Source organism: Bufo bufo, chromosome 3 (genome assembly GCF_905171765.1).
Source record: "Bufo bufo chromosome 3, aBufBuf1.1, whole genome shotgun sequence".
Lineage (NCBI taxonomy): Eukaryota > Metazoa > Chordata > Amphibia > Anura > Bufonidae > Bufo > Bufo bufo.
This window is the reverse complement of record NC_053391.1, coordinates 90,577,403-90,591,664: the sequence shown is the minus strand read 5'-3', so window position 1 is coordinate 90,591,664 and position 14,262 is coordinate 90,577,403. Positions and strand designations below refer to the sequence as shown.

At 42.0% G+C, this 14,262-nt stretch overlaps 2 protein-coding genes across 3 annotated transcripts in view; both read left to right on the top strand.

The window, feature by feature from the left end:
• PIR (pirin) overlaps positions 1-12,433 on the top strand; it is a 97,471-nt gene extending 85,038 nt beyond the window's left edge. For both annotated transcript variants that reach the window (XM_040423315.1, XM_040423314.1), the window contains exons 7-10: positions 2,211-2,255; positions 4,699-4,781; positions 5,120-5,186; positions 11,456-12,433. In XM_040423315.1, coding sequence (XP_040279249.1) covers positions 2,211-2,255; positions 4,699-4,781; positions 5,120-5,186; positions 11,456-11,571 — 311 coding nt within the window. In that variant the 3' untranslated portion in view covers positions 11,572-12,433. The remainder of the gene's footprint in view (positions 1-2,210; positions 2,256-4,698; positions 4,782-5,119; positions 5,187-11,455) is intronic.
• Positions 12,434-13,405: 972 nt separating this feature from the next.
• The window catches only part of VEGFD (vascular endothelial growth factor D), an 85,912-nt gene continuing 85,055 nt past the window's right edge, over positions 13,406-14,262 (top strand). The window contains exon 1 of the mRNA XM_040423313.1: positions 13,406-13,861. Coding sequence (XP_040279247.1) covers positions 13,775-13,861 — 87 coding nt within the window. The 5' untranslated portion in view covers positions 13,406-13,774. The remainder of the gene's footprint in view (positions 13,862-14,262) is intronic.

Genomic DNA, 14,262 nt, shown 5'->3' with positions numbered 1-14,262 from the left:
TTAATCAGACCTCAATAAGACCTCAAATCAGACCTCAGCTCAGACCCCAATGTAAATGACCTCCAATCAGACCTCTGATAAGAGCCCCATGCCTCTCATCAGCCCCCATAATCATCCCTTATGCCTCTCAGCCCCCATTATGCCCCCAGCAGCCTCATGCTTTATAAAATAAAAAAAACACTTACCTCTCCTGCTCCTGGACGCCGCCGCTCCTCACCTTCATCGCGATCCTCTTCCTCCTGCCGCCAGCTGTGCTGTGATCTGACGCGCATAGCATGAGGTCACAGAGCGCCCTCACACTGTGTGCAGCCTTGACAGCCGAGGAACAGGAAGCGGTGAGTACAGAGCCTTCACAGATTCCTGGTCCTCCTGTACTAATGAGCGCTTCCATAATAGAAGCGCTCATTAGTATTCGCCCCATAAGACGCATATAAGACACTTATGGGGCGAAAAATATGGTACTTTTTTAATTTACAGTACTTTTTGTTACAAAAATGCTCCAGTTGTGCTATAGTCTCCTTACTTCATTATAACGGTGCCCCCTGTTGGATACCATGTATATGTACTCCTGACCACCAAATACCTGCCTTCTTGTGACTGTTTTACAACTTATTTGATGTTACTAAAGTACTAAAGATTGTATATAATACTGGGTTTTTGTATGAAATCTGACACTATTATTAAAAATATCTGCGATAACATTGGTTGTCAGTAAATATGGTCATGACTCAAGACTCCTGTGGCAAGACACACAGCAGGGGACCATTGGTTGGGGACCACTACTCTAAGGGCTGTATTACACCAATCATTGGTCAGATGGCCATTTACACACACAGATCTTTTGTTATACGCACCAACTATTGGTCTGATTGGACAGAAATTGGTCAGATAATCTCTTGGTGTAATACAGCCCTAAAGGTGGATTTAGATAGGCAGATAATTGGGCAGCTGATGAACAAGCAAATTGTTAGTTCATCTGGTGAAATGATCGTTAGTGCAGGCACATAAATGATCATTTCTGGGCATCAGAACGTGCGGTCTAAACAGCGATCTGCTGCCCAGAAACAATGATGTATGAGGACGAGCGATCGCAATAGTAACCCCTCGCCCTCATACTGTGGAGGTGATCGCTGCATGTAAACATCCACTTAAAGAGCAGCTGACTATCGGGGAGGAATGTTTCTTTCCCGACAATCTGCTGCTAGTCTGCCCGTGTAAATCCACCTTAAAACATTGCATAAGATGACAACAAAAGGGCATGCTGTATACAGATGTAGCAGACATTAAAATAACTCTTGGAGCGTTGACACACAAGCTTATCTTGCTGGCTTGGGTAGTTTCACACTAGGGCTTAGTATCCGGCATGCTGTTCCCTGCCGGATGTCTCTTCATTCCAGCATTGCCAGAAGCTGAGGCATCGCTGTCCAGCCCCATTAACTAAAAAGTTTACTGGCGGAGATCTGGCAACATCCACGCAAATATGCCGACAATCGGCCAGATGAAATACGATGCGTGTCCGGCCGATTCTCGACATGTTTGCCAGGTTGCGGCCGGATCTCCTCCAGTCCCCATTATAGTTAATGGAGCCGGATATTAATGCCTCAGCTTCTGGCAATGCCGGAATGCAGAGAGATCCAGCAGACTATTCCCTTCCGGATACTAAACGATAGTGTAAAACTAGCCTTAGTTTAAGGCCTCATGCACACGACCATGCCATGTTTTGTGGTCTGCAAATTGCCGCCCATGTGCGTTCTGCAATTTGCGGAATGGAATGGGCCGCCCATAAATAGAAATGCCTATTATTATCCGCAAATCGGACAAGAATAGGACATGTTCTATTATTTATTTATTTTTGGCGGGGCTACGGAACAGAGCAACAGCCCCAGCCACAAAAATTGCTGCTCGGATGCCGAACCAAAAAACGTTTGTGTGCATGAGGCCTAACTGTGTGCACAGCTTGTTACACTGTCAGGTTAACCGAGTAACACTAGCTGCTTAATGCGGTAACATACTGATGTTGGCGCATGTTAGATCTGTTTTATTTATGGGGTAGAGGAGCTCAGCTGATTCTATGACCATTGATGGTGAGCCATTCAGTCATGACTCTGCTAGTCATCCATAATTCTCTGTTATGATGAAAAAGTTTGGTTTGTGAAGTTCTAGTATATATGCAGCATTACTTCATAATGTTCTTTCTTGTTAATTTACAGGATGGACCGCTTTCATCTACACACTGCAAGGAGTGATACAAGTTGGTAAGTCACCAAGACTTAACACTTTGTAAAAACTCTACTGAGAACTGAGGTCTCTCCTCAAAAAAGCTTCCATATCACTATAATTAAAGGAGAAAGACATCTTTATACCTAAATGGAGAAAAACAGATGTACTTGAGGATTTATTTTTGTAAAATCCCTATGTGGGTCATTGTAATGTTCAGAATAGGTGTCTGACTAGGGTTCCCTGGGCCCACCAGAGGGATTATTCTTGGGGCCTAACCTTTATTTAATTTCTAAAGTCAAAAAAGTTTTCAATCATAGAGATAGACCCTAGAGGCAAGTGATTAGCTCAAAAGTCAGCTCCAAATGTTTTTGTTTTTTTTATGGACGTTTGGGGCGCACTATAGTGTCAGAGCCTGGGACCACTGGAGGATCCTCTGGAACTCTGGTGGGCCAGTCCGACTTTAATCAGAATAGGTGTATCATCAGAGCAGTGACAATAACAGTCATATAAAATATATAAAAATGTTGCCAGAACTATAACTTTCCCCCAAAAAATTGAAAATACTTTCTGTTTTAACATACCAAAAATTCTGATGTGTCATTGAGACATGTAGGAATGAAAAGGGTTTGCTGAGATTTTAATACTGATAACTTATCCTCTGGGACCCCCGCCAATGAGCTGTTTGAGAAGGCACCGACACTCCTGTGAGCACCATGGCCTTCTCCATGCTTGCCAAGAAGAGTGCCGTACATTGTATAGTGGTTGTGCTTGGTATTGCGCTCAGTGAATGGGGCTGAGCTGTGCCAAGGTCACGTGACCGATGAATGTGTTGTCACTGGCCTAGAGAAAGCAGTGAGAAGGCCATGGTGCTACTGTGAACTCCACTGCCTTCTCGAACAGATGATCGAGGGGGTAGGGCGAGTGTCAGAACCCCACCGATCAGATAGTGATTACCTATCCTGTGTTAGTATCATCAGTGTTAAAATCTCGGAAAACCCCTTTAAAGTGTATTAGCAGTCCAGGAGTAAAGCCAAAAGGCCGCTCTGGCTCATAAGAAGGCTGCAGTATTATAAATGGCATGGCGTGGATGGTAGAGGGCCTTTTACAAATTTTACTTTTGGGGCTGGGAAGTGGGTGTCATAGCTCAGGAACAAGGCTCAAAAGTATGGAAAATTCGGACTTTTAAAAACAATTCTCAACAGAATTGCTACTCCAGTATTCCTACCTACCTACCTACTAAATCCTGCAGAATCCCCGAAGTCTTGATGGATGTAGGAAAGCACTGATCGTCCTAGCGAGGGTGTTTATAATAACACTTTTTCAATCTGTACTTGTATATATAAACCTCCAGTTACTGTATGTAACTATACAGAAATTATTGAGGGACATTTACTAAGTGTTTACACCACTATGGCACACGTTCACATTATGGCACACGTTCTACTGTAATTGTGCAATCATTTGTGATTTTTCACTTGTCTCGTCACTTTTTTTAAGGCTACTTTCACATCTGCGTTGTGCTGTCCGGTTTTGAGATCAAGCAGAAGGTCTCAAAACCACAGAACAACGCTTCAGTTTTGACCCCATTCATTGTCAATTGGGGCAAAACTGAACAAACCCACATGGAGTGCTCCAGAATATATCTGTTCCGGTTTGTTGCGTTCCCATGCCGGACACAAAATCGCTGCAAGCAGTGTTTTTTGTGTGACGCATGGGAAACAGAAAAAGCCAGATCAGGCACCAAAAAGCATGTAAGTCAAATGGTTCCCGATCTGTTTTTTTTCAAGCGCCCATTGACTTACAATGGTTTTAGTGCCAGATCCGGTTTCTTCATTTTCGATATAATACAACCGGATCCGTTCTGAACAGATGCAGCCGGTTGTATTATAATAACGAAGCGTTTTGCTGTGGTTTTCAGATCCCATACCAAATCGCAAAAACGTAGATATGAAAGTAGCTGAAAGTGGAGAGAAAAGAGGGCAGGTTTAGCGGGAGGAGGTATGGCCAGATTTACTATCATTTGCGCCAGACACTGGGAAAATAATAATAGTTCAAACCTACACCAGCTCATAGTCTGGCGCAAGGATAGCCTGGAAATGTGCCACATTTATTAAGAGGCCCGTGCCCCTGTGCCTTTGAATACATTTGGGGCATTCTGTGATGACGGACTTTATACTAACACTGGCGTTTATAGATCTCCTCCACTGTCTTCATACAATGGGCTGTTCTGTTCCATTGTCTTGATGTAGTTGGGCCTGGTGTCTGAGGGAACCACTAAACCCATCCACCTGATAAGCGTACAGACGGGTTATATCTGGGCAGGCGTTGGGTCCCAGGAAAACTGGTAACAAGGCCTCATGGAGATTTGTCTCATTTATACTAAATGGATAGTCTTTTCACTTTTTGTTATTACACAGTGCATTACTTTTAATTTATTATGTTGTTCATTCATAATCCTCATCATTTTTATCTTTTAAGGTTCACCTGACTCCCACAAAAAAATTGAGGCTCACCACACAGCAGTGCTGGAAGATGGCGACGATGTACAGCTGGAAAACAAGGTAGGACTCTAATGTTTTTATGTAGATTGACAGTTTTATTTTTTTGTTTTGTTTTTTAATTTATTTTTTTATAACAATGAATTGAAAATTTTAATTTCTATTCTGTACTATGTAAATCAAATAAAGGATTAATATAAATTTTAATAACCCCTATATGTGGCGGTGGATCTGCTGAAGTTATGAAGAGACGCCGGCCTCCTATCCCTCCTGTAATGCACTGTGTTACCATAGACATAAGTCGCATTGTCGGGTATATCGGGGGATTGGTGAAGCGGTAATGGTGATTAGATATGAAATCGTGTCCAGACAAGTAATGGATCTGTGTTACTCTGATGCAGGGGGATGAACTGGCCCACTTGGTTTTGGTTGCTGGAGAACCGATAAATGAACCTGTCGTGCAGCATGGTAAGAAAATTTTATATTATTATTATTTATTTTTTTAGAAGTATATTATTTCCGCTGTCAATTATGTCATGATTATCGGGTCCATTTTACTGCCCTGTTCACACTGCAGTGGTTGCACAGAATCCGCCTCCCGAGGATTTCAATAGGAGACCGCACTGCTGTTCATGCAGCTGGCAGTTGAAAGATGTGACCACGCCAAGAACGGCGATACCCTTTTCTATCGTAGTGTTTGGATGGACAGTGGGGTAGATTTATCAAACTGGTGTAAAGTAGAACTGTCTTAGTTGCCCATAGCAACCAATCAGATTCCACCTGTCATTTTCTAAAGGAGCTGTCAAAGGGGAAAGGTGGAATCTGATTGGTTGCTATGGGCAACTAAGCCAGTTCTACTGTACACCAGTTTGATAAATGACCCCGAGCCTAAACCGCAAGCAAGGCAGCGGCATTCAAATTGTAAAACTGCGGCAGAAATTGCGATGTAATTCTTGATTGACAGGGCAAGGTTCCTGCATAGTCATTCAACCTGGCCCTGTCAATCAAGTAGGGGAGGAAGAGGCTAGCAGAGGAAGGAGGAGGGGCATGGGTGCACAGAGTGGCTTGGGCCCGCCCTCAGTGCACTTAACAGCTCATTTGCCTATGGATTAAATGTATAATGAAGCAGCAGATCACTAAGTGAAAGTTATGATTACATTCAGCTAAGCTAGTCCTTCAAGGCAGCGTGCCTGGTTTTTCAGTTACTTTCTTGGGGACAGACTCCCTTTAACCATTGCAAAACCAGTGTAATAGGAATTTACATTCACGTCTCAGGGATTCCCTGGGGGACCCCAACTAATGCTCTCCCTTTCTGGAAACCCGACTTAAGAAAGTTTATGTTTAAGATAAGCATTTACTGACCGAGATCACAGCCCTGGCAAGAGAAACGGTGATTGCCCTATTATTGGCAATCTAGTGCACAGCAGACTTGGACATCTGTCTGCCATGTTGTTCTGGTTAAGGCCATATGTTTTTTTAGAGGTTGTTTAGACAGAAGGATGGATTATGTATGCAAAGCTCTGTCTGCGGTGACAAACTACAACCACATTGCCCAAGTGCTTCCATTATTAGCATTGTGCAAAGCAGTGATGGATCGTTTCCAAAGTGATGATATGCCATATTTTATTGAGTAAGGGAAAACAGCATATTTTCATTGTACTATTTTTGTCATTTTTTCCACTGAATTCATAAAACATTTATTGACAGAGGAGTCATCGGTTTATGACATTTTATAAAGAAAAATAGAATTATACAGATTAACTCTTTAGTGACCACCAATACGCTTTTTTACGCCACTAAACGAGCCTTAGGGTGGGCCACCGCCTTTTTACGGCAGCCCAGTCTAAGCGCTGCAGGGGTCTCCCATGTCACAGAGAGCGGGAGCCCAACTATAACATTAAAGCTGCGCTCCTGCTCTAACTGCCCTGACTGGCAGAAGCGCCGATCTGGGCCGTATATACCCTCAGAGGCCATGTGCCATGACCAATAGTGGCCGTGGCATCTAAGCGGTATACAGAGGGAGTGGACTCCCTCTGTCTCCCTTTGGCACCCTGCAAATGACATCGCTAAAGCATATGTAGTATTGCTTCATCAATAACAACCTGCACTAACCAATTATTCTGTAATTTATTCATAAAGGCCATAAAAAAAATAAACTGTCAGAATTGCTCCTTTTGTTTATTTACCACCAAAAGCAATCAAAAAGTGTTAAATACCCAAATATGATACTAGTGAAAACTACAAGTCGTCCTGCAAAAATCAATCCCTCAGACAGCTCCATAGAAAGAAAAAGAAAAAAGTTATCGGTTTTGGGATATGGCGATGCAAAAACATTGTCTTTTTTATTTTATTTTTTTAAAGGGTTTTATTGTCTAAAAAAGTAGTAAAACGTAAAAAAAAGACTATATGTATTTGGTATTGTTGCAATTGTGGTGACTCTGAAAGTAAAGTTATCATGTTATTTATGGGAAAAAATGTTAAACTGGCAGTATTGCCCACCCAGAAAAGTTCATAATTAAAGGGGTTGTGTCACTTCAGCAATTGGCATTTATCATGAAAAGAAAGTTAATACAAGCCACTTACTAATGTATTGTGATTGTCCATATTGCCTCCTTTGCTGGCTTGATTAATTTTCCATCACATTATACACTGCTCATATCCAGAGTTTACGACCACCCTGCAGTCCAGCAGTGGTGGCCGTACTTGCACACTGTCGGAAAAAGCTCCAGCCTCCAGCCAGGACAGCAGGAGTGTACATAAGATGGCACTTTTTCCTATAGTGTACAAGCACGGCCACCACTGCTGGATTGCAAGGTTGTCTTAACACCTGGAAACGAACAGTGTATAATGTGATGGAAACGTTAATAAAGCCAGCAAAGGAGGCAATACGGACAATCACAATACATTAGTAAGTGCCTTGTATTAACTTTGCCTACATGATAAATGCTATTTTCTGAAGTGAGACAACCCTTTAAGTTATATGTACCCAAAATGGTGACATTAAAAACAACAACTTGTCCTGAAAAAGTCTGAACTTCACATGTTTGTGGAAGTGTATCATGACAAGAATAAAGGAGATTTATGAGGACCTCAGAAGAAAAGTTGTTGATGCTCATCAGGCTGGAAAAGGTTAGAAAACAATCTGTAGAGAATTTAGACTCGCCAATTCACAGTCAGACAGATTGTGTACAAATGTAGGAAATTCAAGACCATACTCTCCCAGGAGGGATTGACCAACAAAGATCACGACAACCGCAAGGCATGTAATAGTCTGTAAGGTCAGGAAAGAACCCAAAGTAACCTTTAAGCAACTAAAGATTAATAACTAATGTTAATATTCATGAGTCCAACATCAGGAGGATACTCAACAACAATAGTGTGTATGGCAGGATTGCAGGAAAGTCACGGCTCTCCAAAAATAACTTTGCTGGCCATCTGCATTTTTTTAAAGATTTCCTGGATAAGCCAGAAGACTATTGGAACGATGGGGGAGATTTATCAAACTGGTTTAAAGTACAACTGGCTTAGTTGCCCATAGCAACCAATCAGATTCTTCCTTTCATTTATCAAAGGAGCTGTTAAAAATGAAAGGTGGAATCTGACTGGTTGCTATGGGCAACTAAGCCAGTTCTTCCTAACGAGTTTTTGAAAAATCTCTGCTAATTATTTGTGGACCAAAATAGAACTTTTTGACTTAAATGAGACATTTTATATTTGGAGAAAGTAAAACCAATGCATTAAAGGGCTTCTGTCACCCCACTAAAGTCATATTTTTTTTTTGGGCTAGTTAAATTACTTATATTGCGATATATGAAAATATAATGGTCTTACTTACTTTGATTCAGCAGTTTCTTCTAAAAACGAAGTTTTATAATATGTAAATTAGGTCTCTACCAGCAAGTAGGGCGGCTACTTGCTGGTAGCAGCTGCAGAAAACCGCCCCCTCGTCGTGTTGATTGACAGGGCCAGCCGGGATCTCCTCCTCCGGCCAGCCCTGTCGGCATTTCAAAAATCACGCGCCTGTGTTCATTCGGCGCAGGCGCTCTGAGATGAGGAGGCTCGCCTCCTCAGAACTCCCTCAGTGCGCCTGCGCCGATGACATCACCGAAAGAGAAGCCTCCTCATCTCAGAGCGCCTGCGCCGAATGAACACAGGCGCGCGATTTTTGAAATGCCGACAGGGCTGGCCGGAGGAGGAGATCCCGGCTGGCCCTGTCAATCAACACGACGAGGGGGCGGTTTTCTGCAGCTGCTACCAGCAAGTAGCCGCCCTACTTGCTGGTAGAGACCTAATTTACATATTATAAAACTTCATTTTTAGAAGAAACTGCTGAATCAAAGTAAGTAAGACCATTATATTTTCATATATCGCAATATAAGTAATTTAACTAGCCCAAAAAAAAAAAATTACTTTAGTGGGGTGACAGAAGCCCTTTAAGCCTTATGGTATCTGTGAAATATGGTGATGGTAGTATCACACTTTGGACCTCTTTTGCTGCATTCTGGCCAGGAGCAGCAATGTGTATACCTCACTCAATAAGGTCCTACAGTGGAATCTGTGCACCCGTACACTGCTGACATGTCAGCGGTATACGATTTTATGGATATCAACATGCTATATTTGGAAGGAAAACTTAAAAAAAATAAAGTATGTTACAAACATTCATTTTATTACTTTTAGAATACATTTTAATAAAGTATATTCAACTTAAAAGTTTTGCAATGTCCAAGTCAAAATCCTGACCTCAATCCAATAAAAATGATGTGAAGGACCTGAATGGAGCGGTTCATGAGAGGAAAGCCACAAACATAAGATCTAAAGCTGTTCTGTATGGAGGAATGGGCTAAAATTCCTCCAGGCCGATGTGCAGAACTAATTAACGATTACTGGAAATGTTTAGCTGCAGTTATTGCTGCACAAGGCCGTCACACCAGATACTGAAAGCAAAGGTTCACACACTTTTGCCACTAGCACACGTGATATTAATTTTCCTTAAAGGGCATCTGTCAGCAGATTTGTACCTATGAAACTGGCTGTCCTGATACATGTATACTTGGCAGCTGAAGGCATCTGTGTTGGTCCCATGTTCATATGTGTCTGCATTGCTGAGAAAAATGTTTTACATATGCAATTGAGCCTCTAGGAGCAACGGGGGCGTTGTCATTACACCTAAAGGCTCTGCTCTTTGCAACTGCTGCACCCTCTGCACTTGATTGACAGGTCCAGGTGTGATGATGGTTTCACTGCCCTGTCAAAGTGGAGATGGTGCAGCAGTTGCAAAGAGCAGAGCCTGTAGGTGTAACAGCCACGCCCCCGTTGCTCCTAGAGGCTCATTGGCATATATTACAACTTAATTTCTCTCAGCAATGCGGGCACATGTGAACATGGGACCAACACAGAAGCCTTCAGCTGCCAAGTGCACATATACCTGGTCAGCCAGTTTCATGAGTATACGTCTGCTGACAGATGTCCTTTAATAAATTGCCAAATCTAATATTATTGACTCGTGTGTTTAGTTTGGTTAGTAGTTTTATATACATTATACAGAAATATGGAAAATTCTGTAGGGTTCACTAACGTTCAAGCCCCACTGTATCACACAGACTTGTCAGAAAGACATTGGGGGTCCTTTATTAAACTGAAATATGCCTATATTAGGCGTATTTCAGGCGCAGACGGTTAGTGGCGCCACAATCTATGGGCAGGCCTTTTTCAATTATCATTTTCTATGCCTGTTTTAGGCGTAGAAAATGGTCTAAATGTAAGACAGCTAGGAAGCTGGCTTACATTTAGAAGCAGCGCTGGATGAGCTTAAGTTATATAGAGGTCGGCGCCAGAGCAGGGGCTTTATTAAGACCTACCATTGGTGCAGCCCGAGTTAGAAATGCAGTGTCAATGTGACATGTTTGGTTCTGAATGGCTTCTTGCTCATGGATTTTTGTTAGCTCAGCATAGCAATTCAATTGAGCTATAGATTTCAGTGAACTCTGAACCAAAGATTTGCCATTTTTATTCTACTGAGAAACATGAAATGGGGTTTTTCCACAGTAAGCACTAATCATACATGCATAGGCTAGAGAATGCCCCAGCAATGTAGTCGGCTGTTTCCATAAATTGCTTCCAGTTCCAATCCAGACAATGAACAAGCCATAGTACTGGTTGGTTTAGTGCTACAGCCCCTTAGTTAGTGCCTACACATTAGTGCTCCAGTTCACTTCCTACTTGAAAAACTGCAACAGGGCTCGATTCAAGTGAAACGAGTACTGTGGACCCTATATGCTCAGGATCATTTGGTGTGATGGCATATCCTATTGATATTCAATCAGAAAATCCCCTTTATTCTAATAATTCTGACATGACTGGAATTCAGACAATTGCCTTAGGTTATTGTGGCTTTATCCCTTTTTGAAAAAATGGAGGTCACAGACATCTTGTGTTTTCCTTGTCCCAAAGATAGATGGGGGAATAGGAGGTGTACGGGAAGGAAGCAAGGCCATCTTATAAGGAAAAATTGGGAGGCAGAGTGAACCCCCCCCCCCCCCCTTCCTCCGACAAGGGAGGCAAGAACAGAGGTTTCTTATATCTTGTCCACCTTTTCCTGAGATAACTGTGCATGATTTGGATTGCTGGATGGTAACATACTGTATTTCTTGACCACTAGTAATACAGAAGTCTGGAGGAGAAGTCTGTATCTCCCAACAATTTAATCAATATACTTATTATGTTTTTTTTTTTAGGTCCGTTTGTGATGAACACAAGAGAAGAAATTTCCAAGACCATTGAGGATTACCACCTCTGCAAAAATGGATTTGAAAAAGCCAGTACGTGGAAATCTAAGATTGGGAAAAAATAAACTGGAAAGATTATGCACATTTTTCGAAGAATTCATGTACTGACAGTCGATATGAATAGAGCTATACTCTTATAATGGATGCTTAGGAATTTGGGCTTTTGTTACAATCTCTATAATAGCATATTCTGTATTTTTATATCTAACTCTAGTATATCTTGTAAATGTTGGTGAAGATACCAGGGAGGAACATATGATGCTCTGTTTGCACTGTTTGAAATTGATGTTATAAATTTCTAGTAATAAAACTATTATCCCTTAAGCTAAAAAAAAAAATCATATATGTTACTGTGTAAGGGAAGCTCACAAAATCACTGGCTCAGGGGTTAGCACTGTTGTCTTGAAGCACTGGTGCCTCCTGGCTTGAATCCAAACACTGCAAAATCTGCATGGAGTTTGTATGTTCTGAATGTGCACATGTGAGTATTGGTTCTACTTACTGGAACAGCTATAGGGCAGTGTTGCAATGTACAATGTGCAGATTGAGCCATGGGTGGAATATCTTCATCTAAAATAATCCCTTGCTAGATTGTCTGCCAGGGGCAGACTGGCAACTTAAAGTGGCCCTGGAAAAAAAACTAAAAGTGGCTCAACCAAATTGACAGACGTTGGGGAACAAAAGTAAGCAGGGCAAACACAAGAAGGCAGGGTGCACCATACTATCTGCAATGCAGGCCACAGGACTCATCCAGCCTGAGGCCTTAGATGCCCTCCTGGAAGCCTAGTACCTATTTCCTATGAGAGTGAATGGCTCGGCAGGAAGCCCTAGGCTCCTGTGCCCTCAACAGTATTAAGCTGTATCACCGTCCTGATATTGGTGATACAGTTGACATGAGGGCACCTGTGGTACCCAGCCGGATACATATGTAACTGATGGTCGTATTTTTAATTAATACTCCTCGAGTGTCAGTTCGTTACATACCCAGCGGCATGAGGCGGTCTCAGGTGGCCCCCCTGGGCATTAGCCCACCGGGAAATTTCCCTGAAGGGTCTATGGCCAGTCCACCCCTGTTGTCTCTACATTACATGGACTGTTGCTTTGGAGGTGTCACCATATAATGCTTTCAGTTAGAATCAACTTCCCCTAGTAATAAGAGAAGATTGCAGGAGAACCTGGAGACAACCCTTTGTGATCAGCCCCATTGCGGGCAAATCCAGGGCTTGACGTTAATGCAGAAAGGAGCTGGGCACATATTTTTCCTCACGTCTCCAAGCCTTGAGGTCAATCTATCTGCAGTGGATGTGCTTCCAACCAGCAAACATTTTCATGCCTACAGAAACGCTTCGATCAGCAGACAAAGTTTTCACCTGCACATTTACGTGGGTCAAGTATCGGAAACGAGTGTTTGTATGAACGTTCATTCCCGATAACTGGTCCAATCAGCTGTCCATGTATCTAAACACCCTGGTGAAGACAGGGTGGCTTATTGGTGCCCCCTTTTACACCTTTTACATTTGAAGAGATGCCTCAACTTCCCACATGAACTTATTGGCCTAAAATTCTTGTATTGTCAGAAGTCTACTGTATATATTTTGTATTTCATTAACTGTGTGACAGTATACTTATAATGCCATTGTTTGTGTCCTCATTATAAAAATAAAAAGTAAGGATAATTGAAAGCAGTCCATCCGTGTCCTTGTGTGTTGTGCATCTAGGGCTCTCTAGTTCAGGTATTTTGGTTTGATATAATAGAAATCAGCAGTATGTAATTTAGAGGAATACTAAGAGGCTATTGGCTATTGCGATCTGCTAAGCCTTAGAATGGGAGAGGAGCCAAAGTTTGTCTGCCTTTACTGCCAAGCTCTGTATCAAATTTAACACACATGCTTCCTTGGACGCTGTGAAGAAACTTTCAATACAGAGCTTGGATTACTGCTGTGCTCCTTCTTTCTGTCCTGAATTACGAAGACCATGATGAAGCCTCAATGCCTACAGTAATTCAAGAACTAATTTCTAAGTAGAAAACTCCGAAAACATACTTGTCTAATCTCGGTTCATTATGTTTCAAACGAAAGGAAATCGCACAAATCTACGAAGGTCGTCCAGCAGCTGCTCCATTACTGGCCACTAATTACCATTTCTTAAATTACTGGTAGCTTCTTAGTGGCTTTCAGAGTGCTGTTTTTATGGGACTTTTTAACACCATGTACTATAAAATAGACTCCTGCAGCTGCACTTTGTCCAGGGCTTAAAGTGCTCACCAATATGACCTGTGTTTGGGGCATTGCAAGCTTTCTTGTGGGATTTTTGCACCTCCTTCAAGCATTTGCCTACGATGGTGGGAGTGTTAAGGTAAGGGCACTTATTTCTATGGATTGTGTGTACTTTAAAAAAGGGCTTATTTTACTGAGAATTACATTTCTAACAGTTTTGATATGTAAAGATGTAGCTGTTCTAAACTTGAGTGTAATATCATGTCACAGAGCATTATCACGTCACGAAAGTAATTTAAAGCCAGTAAAAAATCTACTGAAAGTCTCTTAACTCATTAAGAATCAAGATGAAGTTGAGGACCTTGAAGGATGATATAGTAGAGGGCTGTAGCTTTAGACTAAGGCTCTGTTTCTTTGCAAATGCTGATTGCATCCCATTAGTGTGTATGCACTTAGTACAATTTAAGAATCCTCTTCATATACATTGCTATGTACATGTGGTTAAAGAAAACCTCATGAATCTGCAACCTTAGGTCAGCT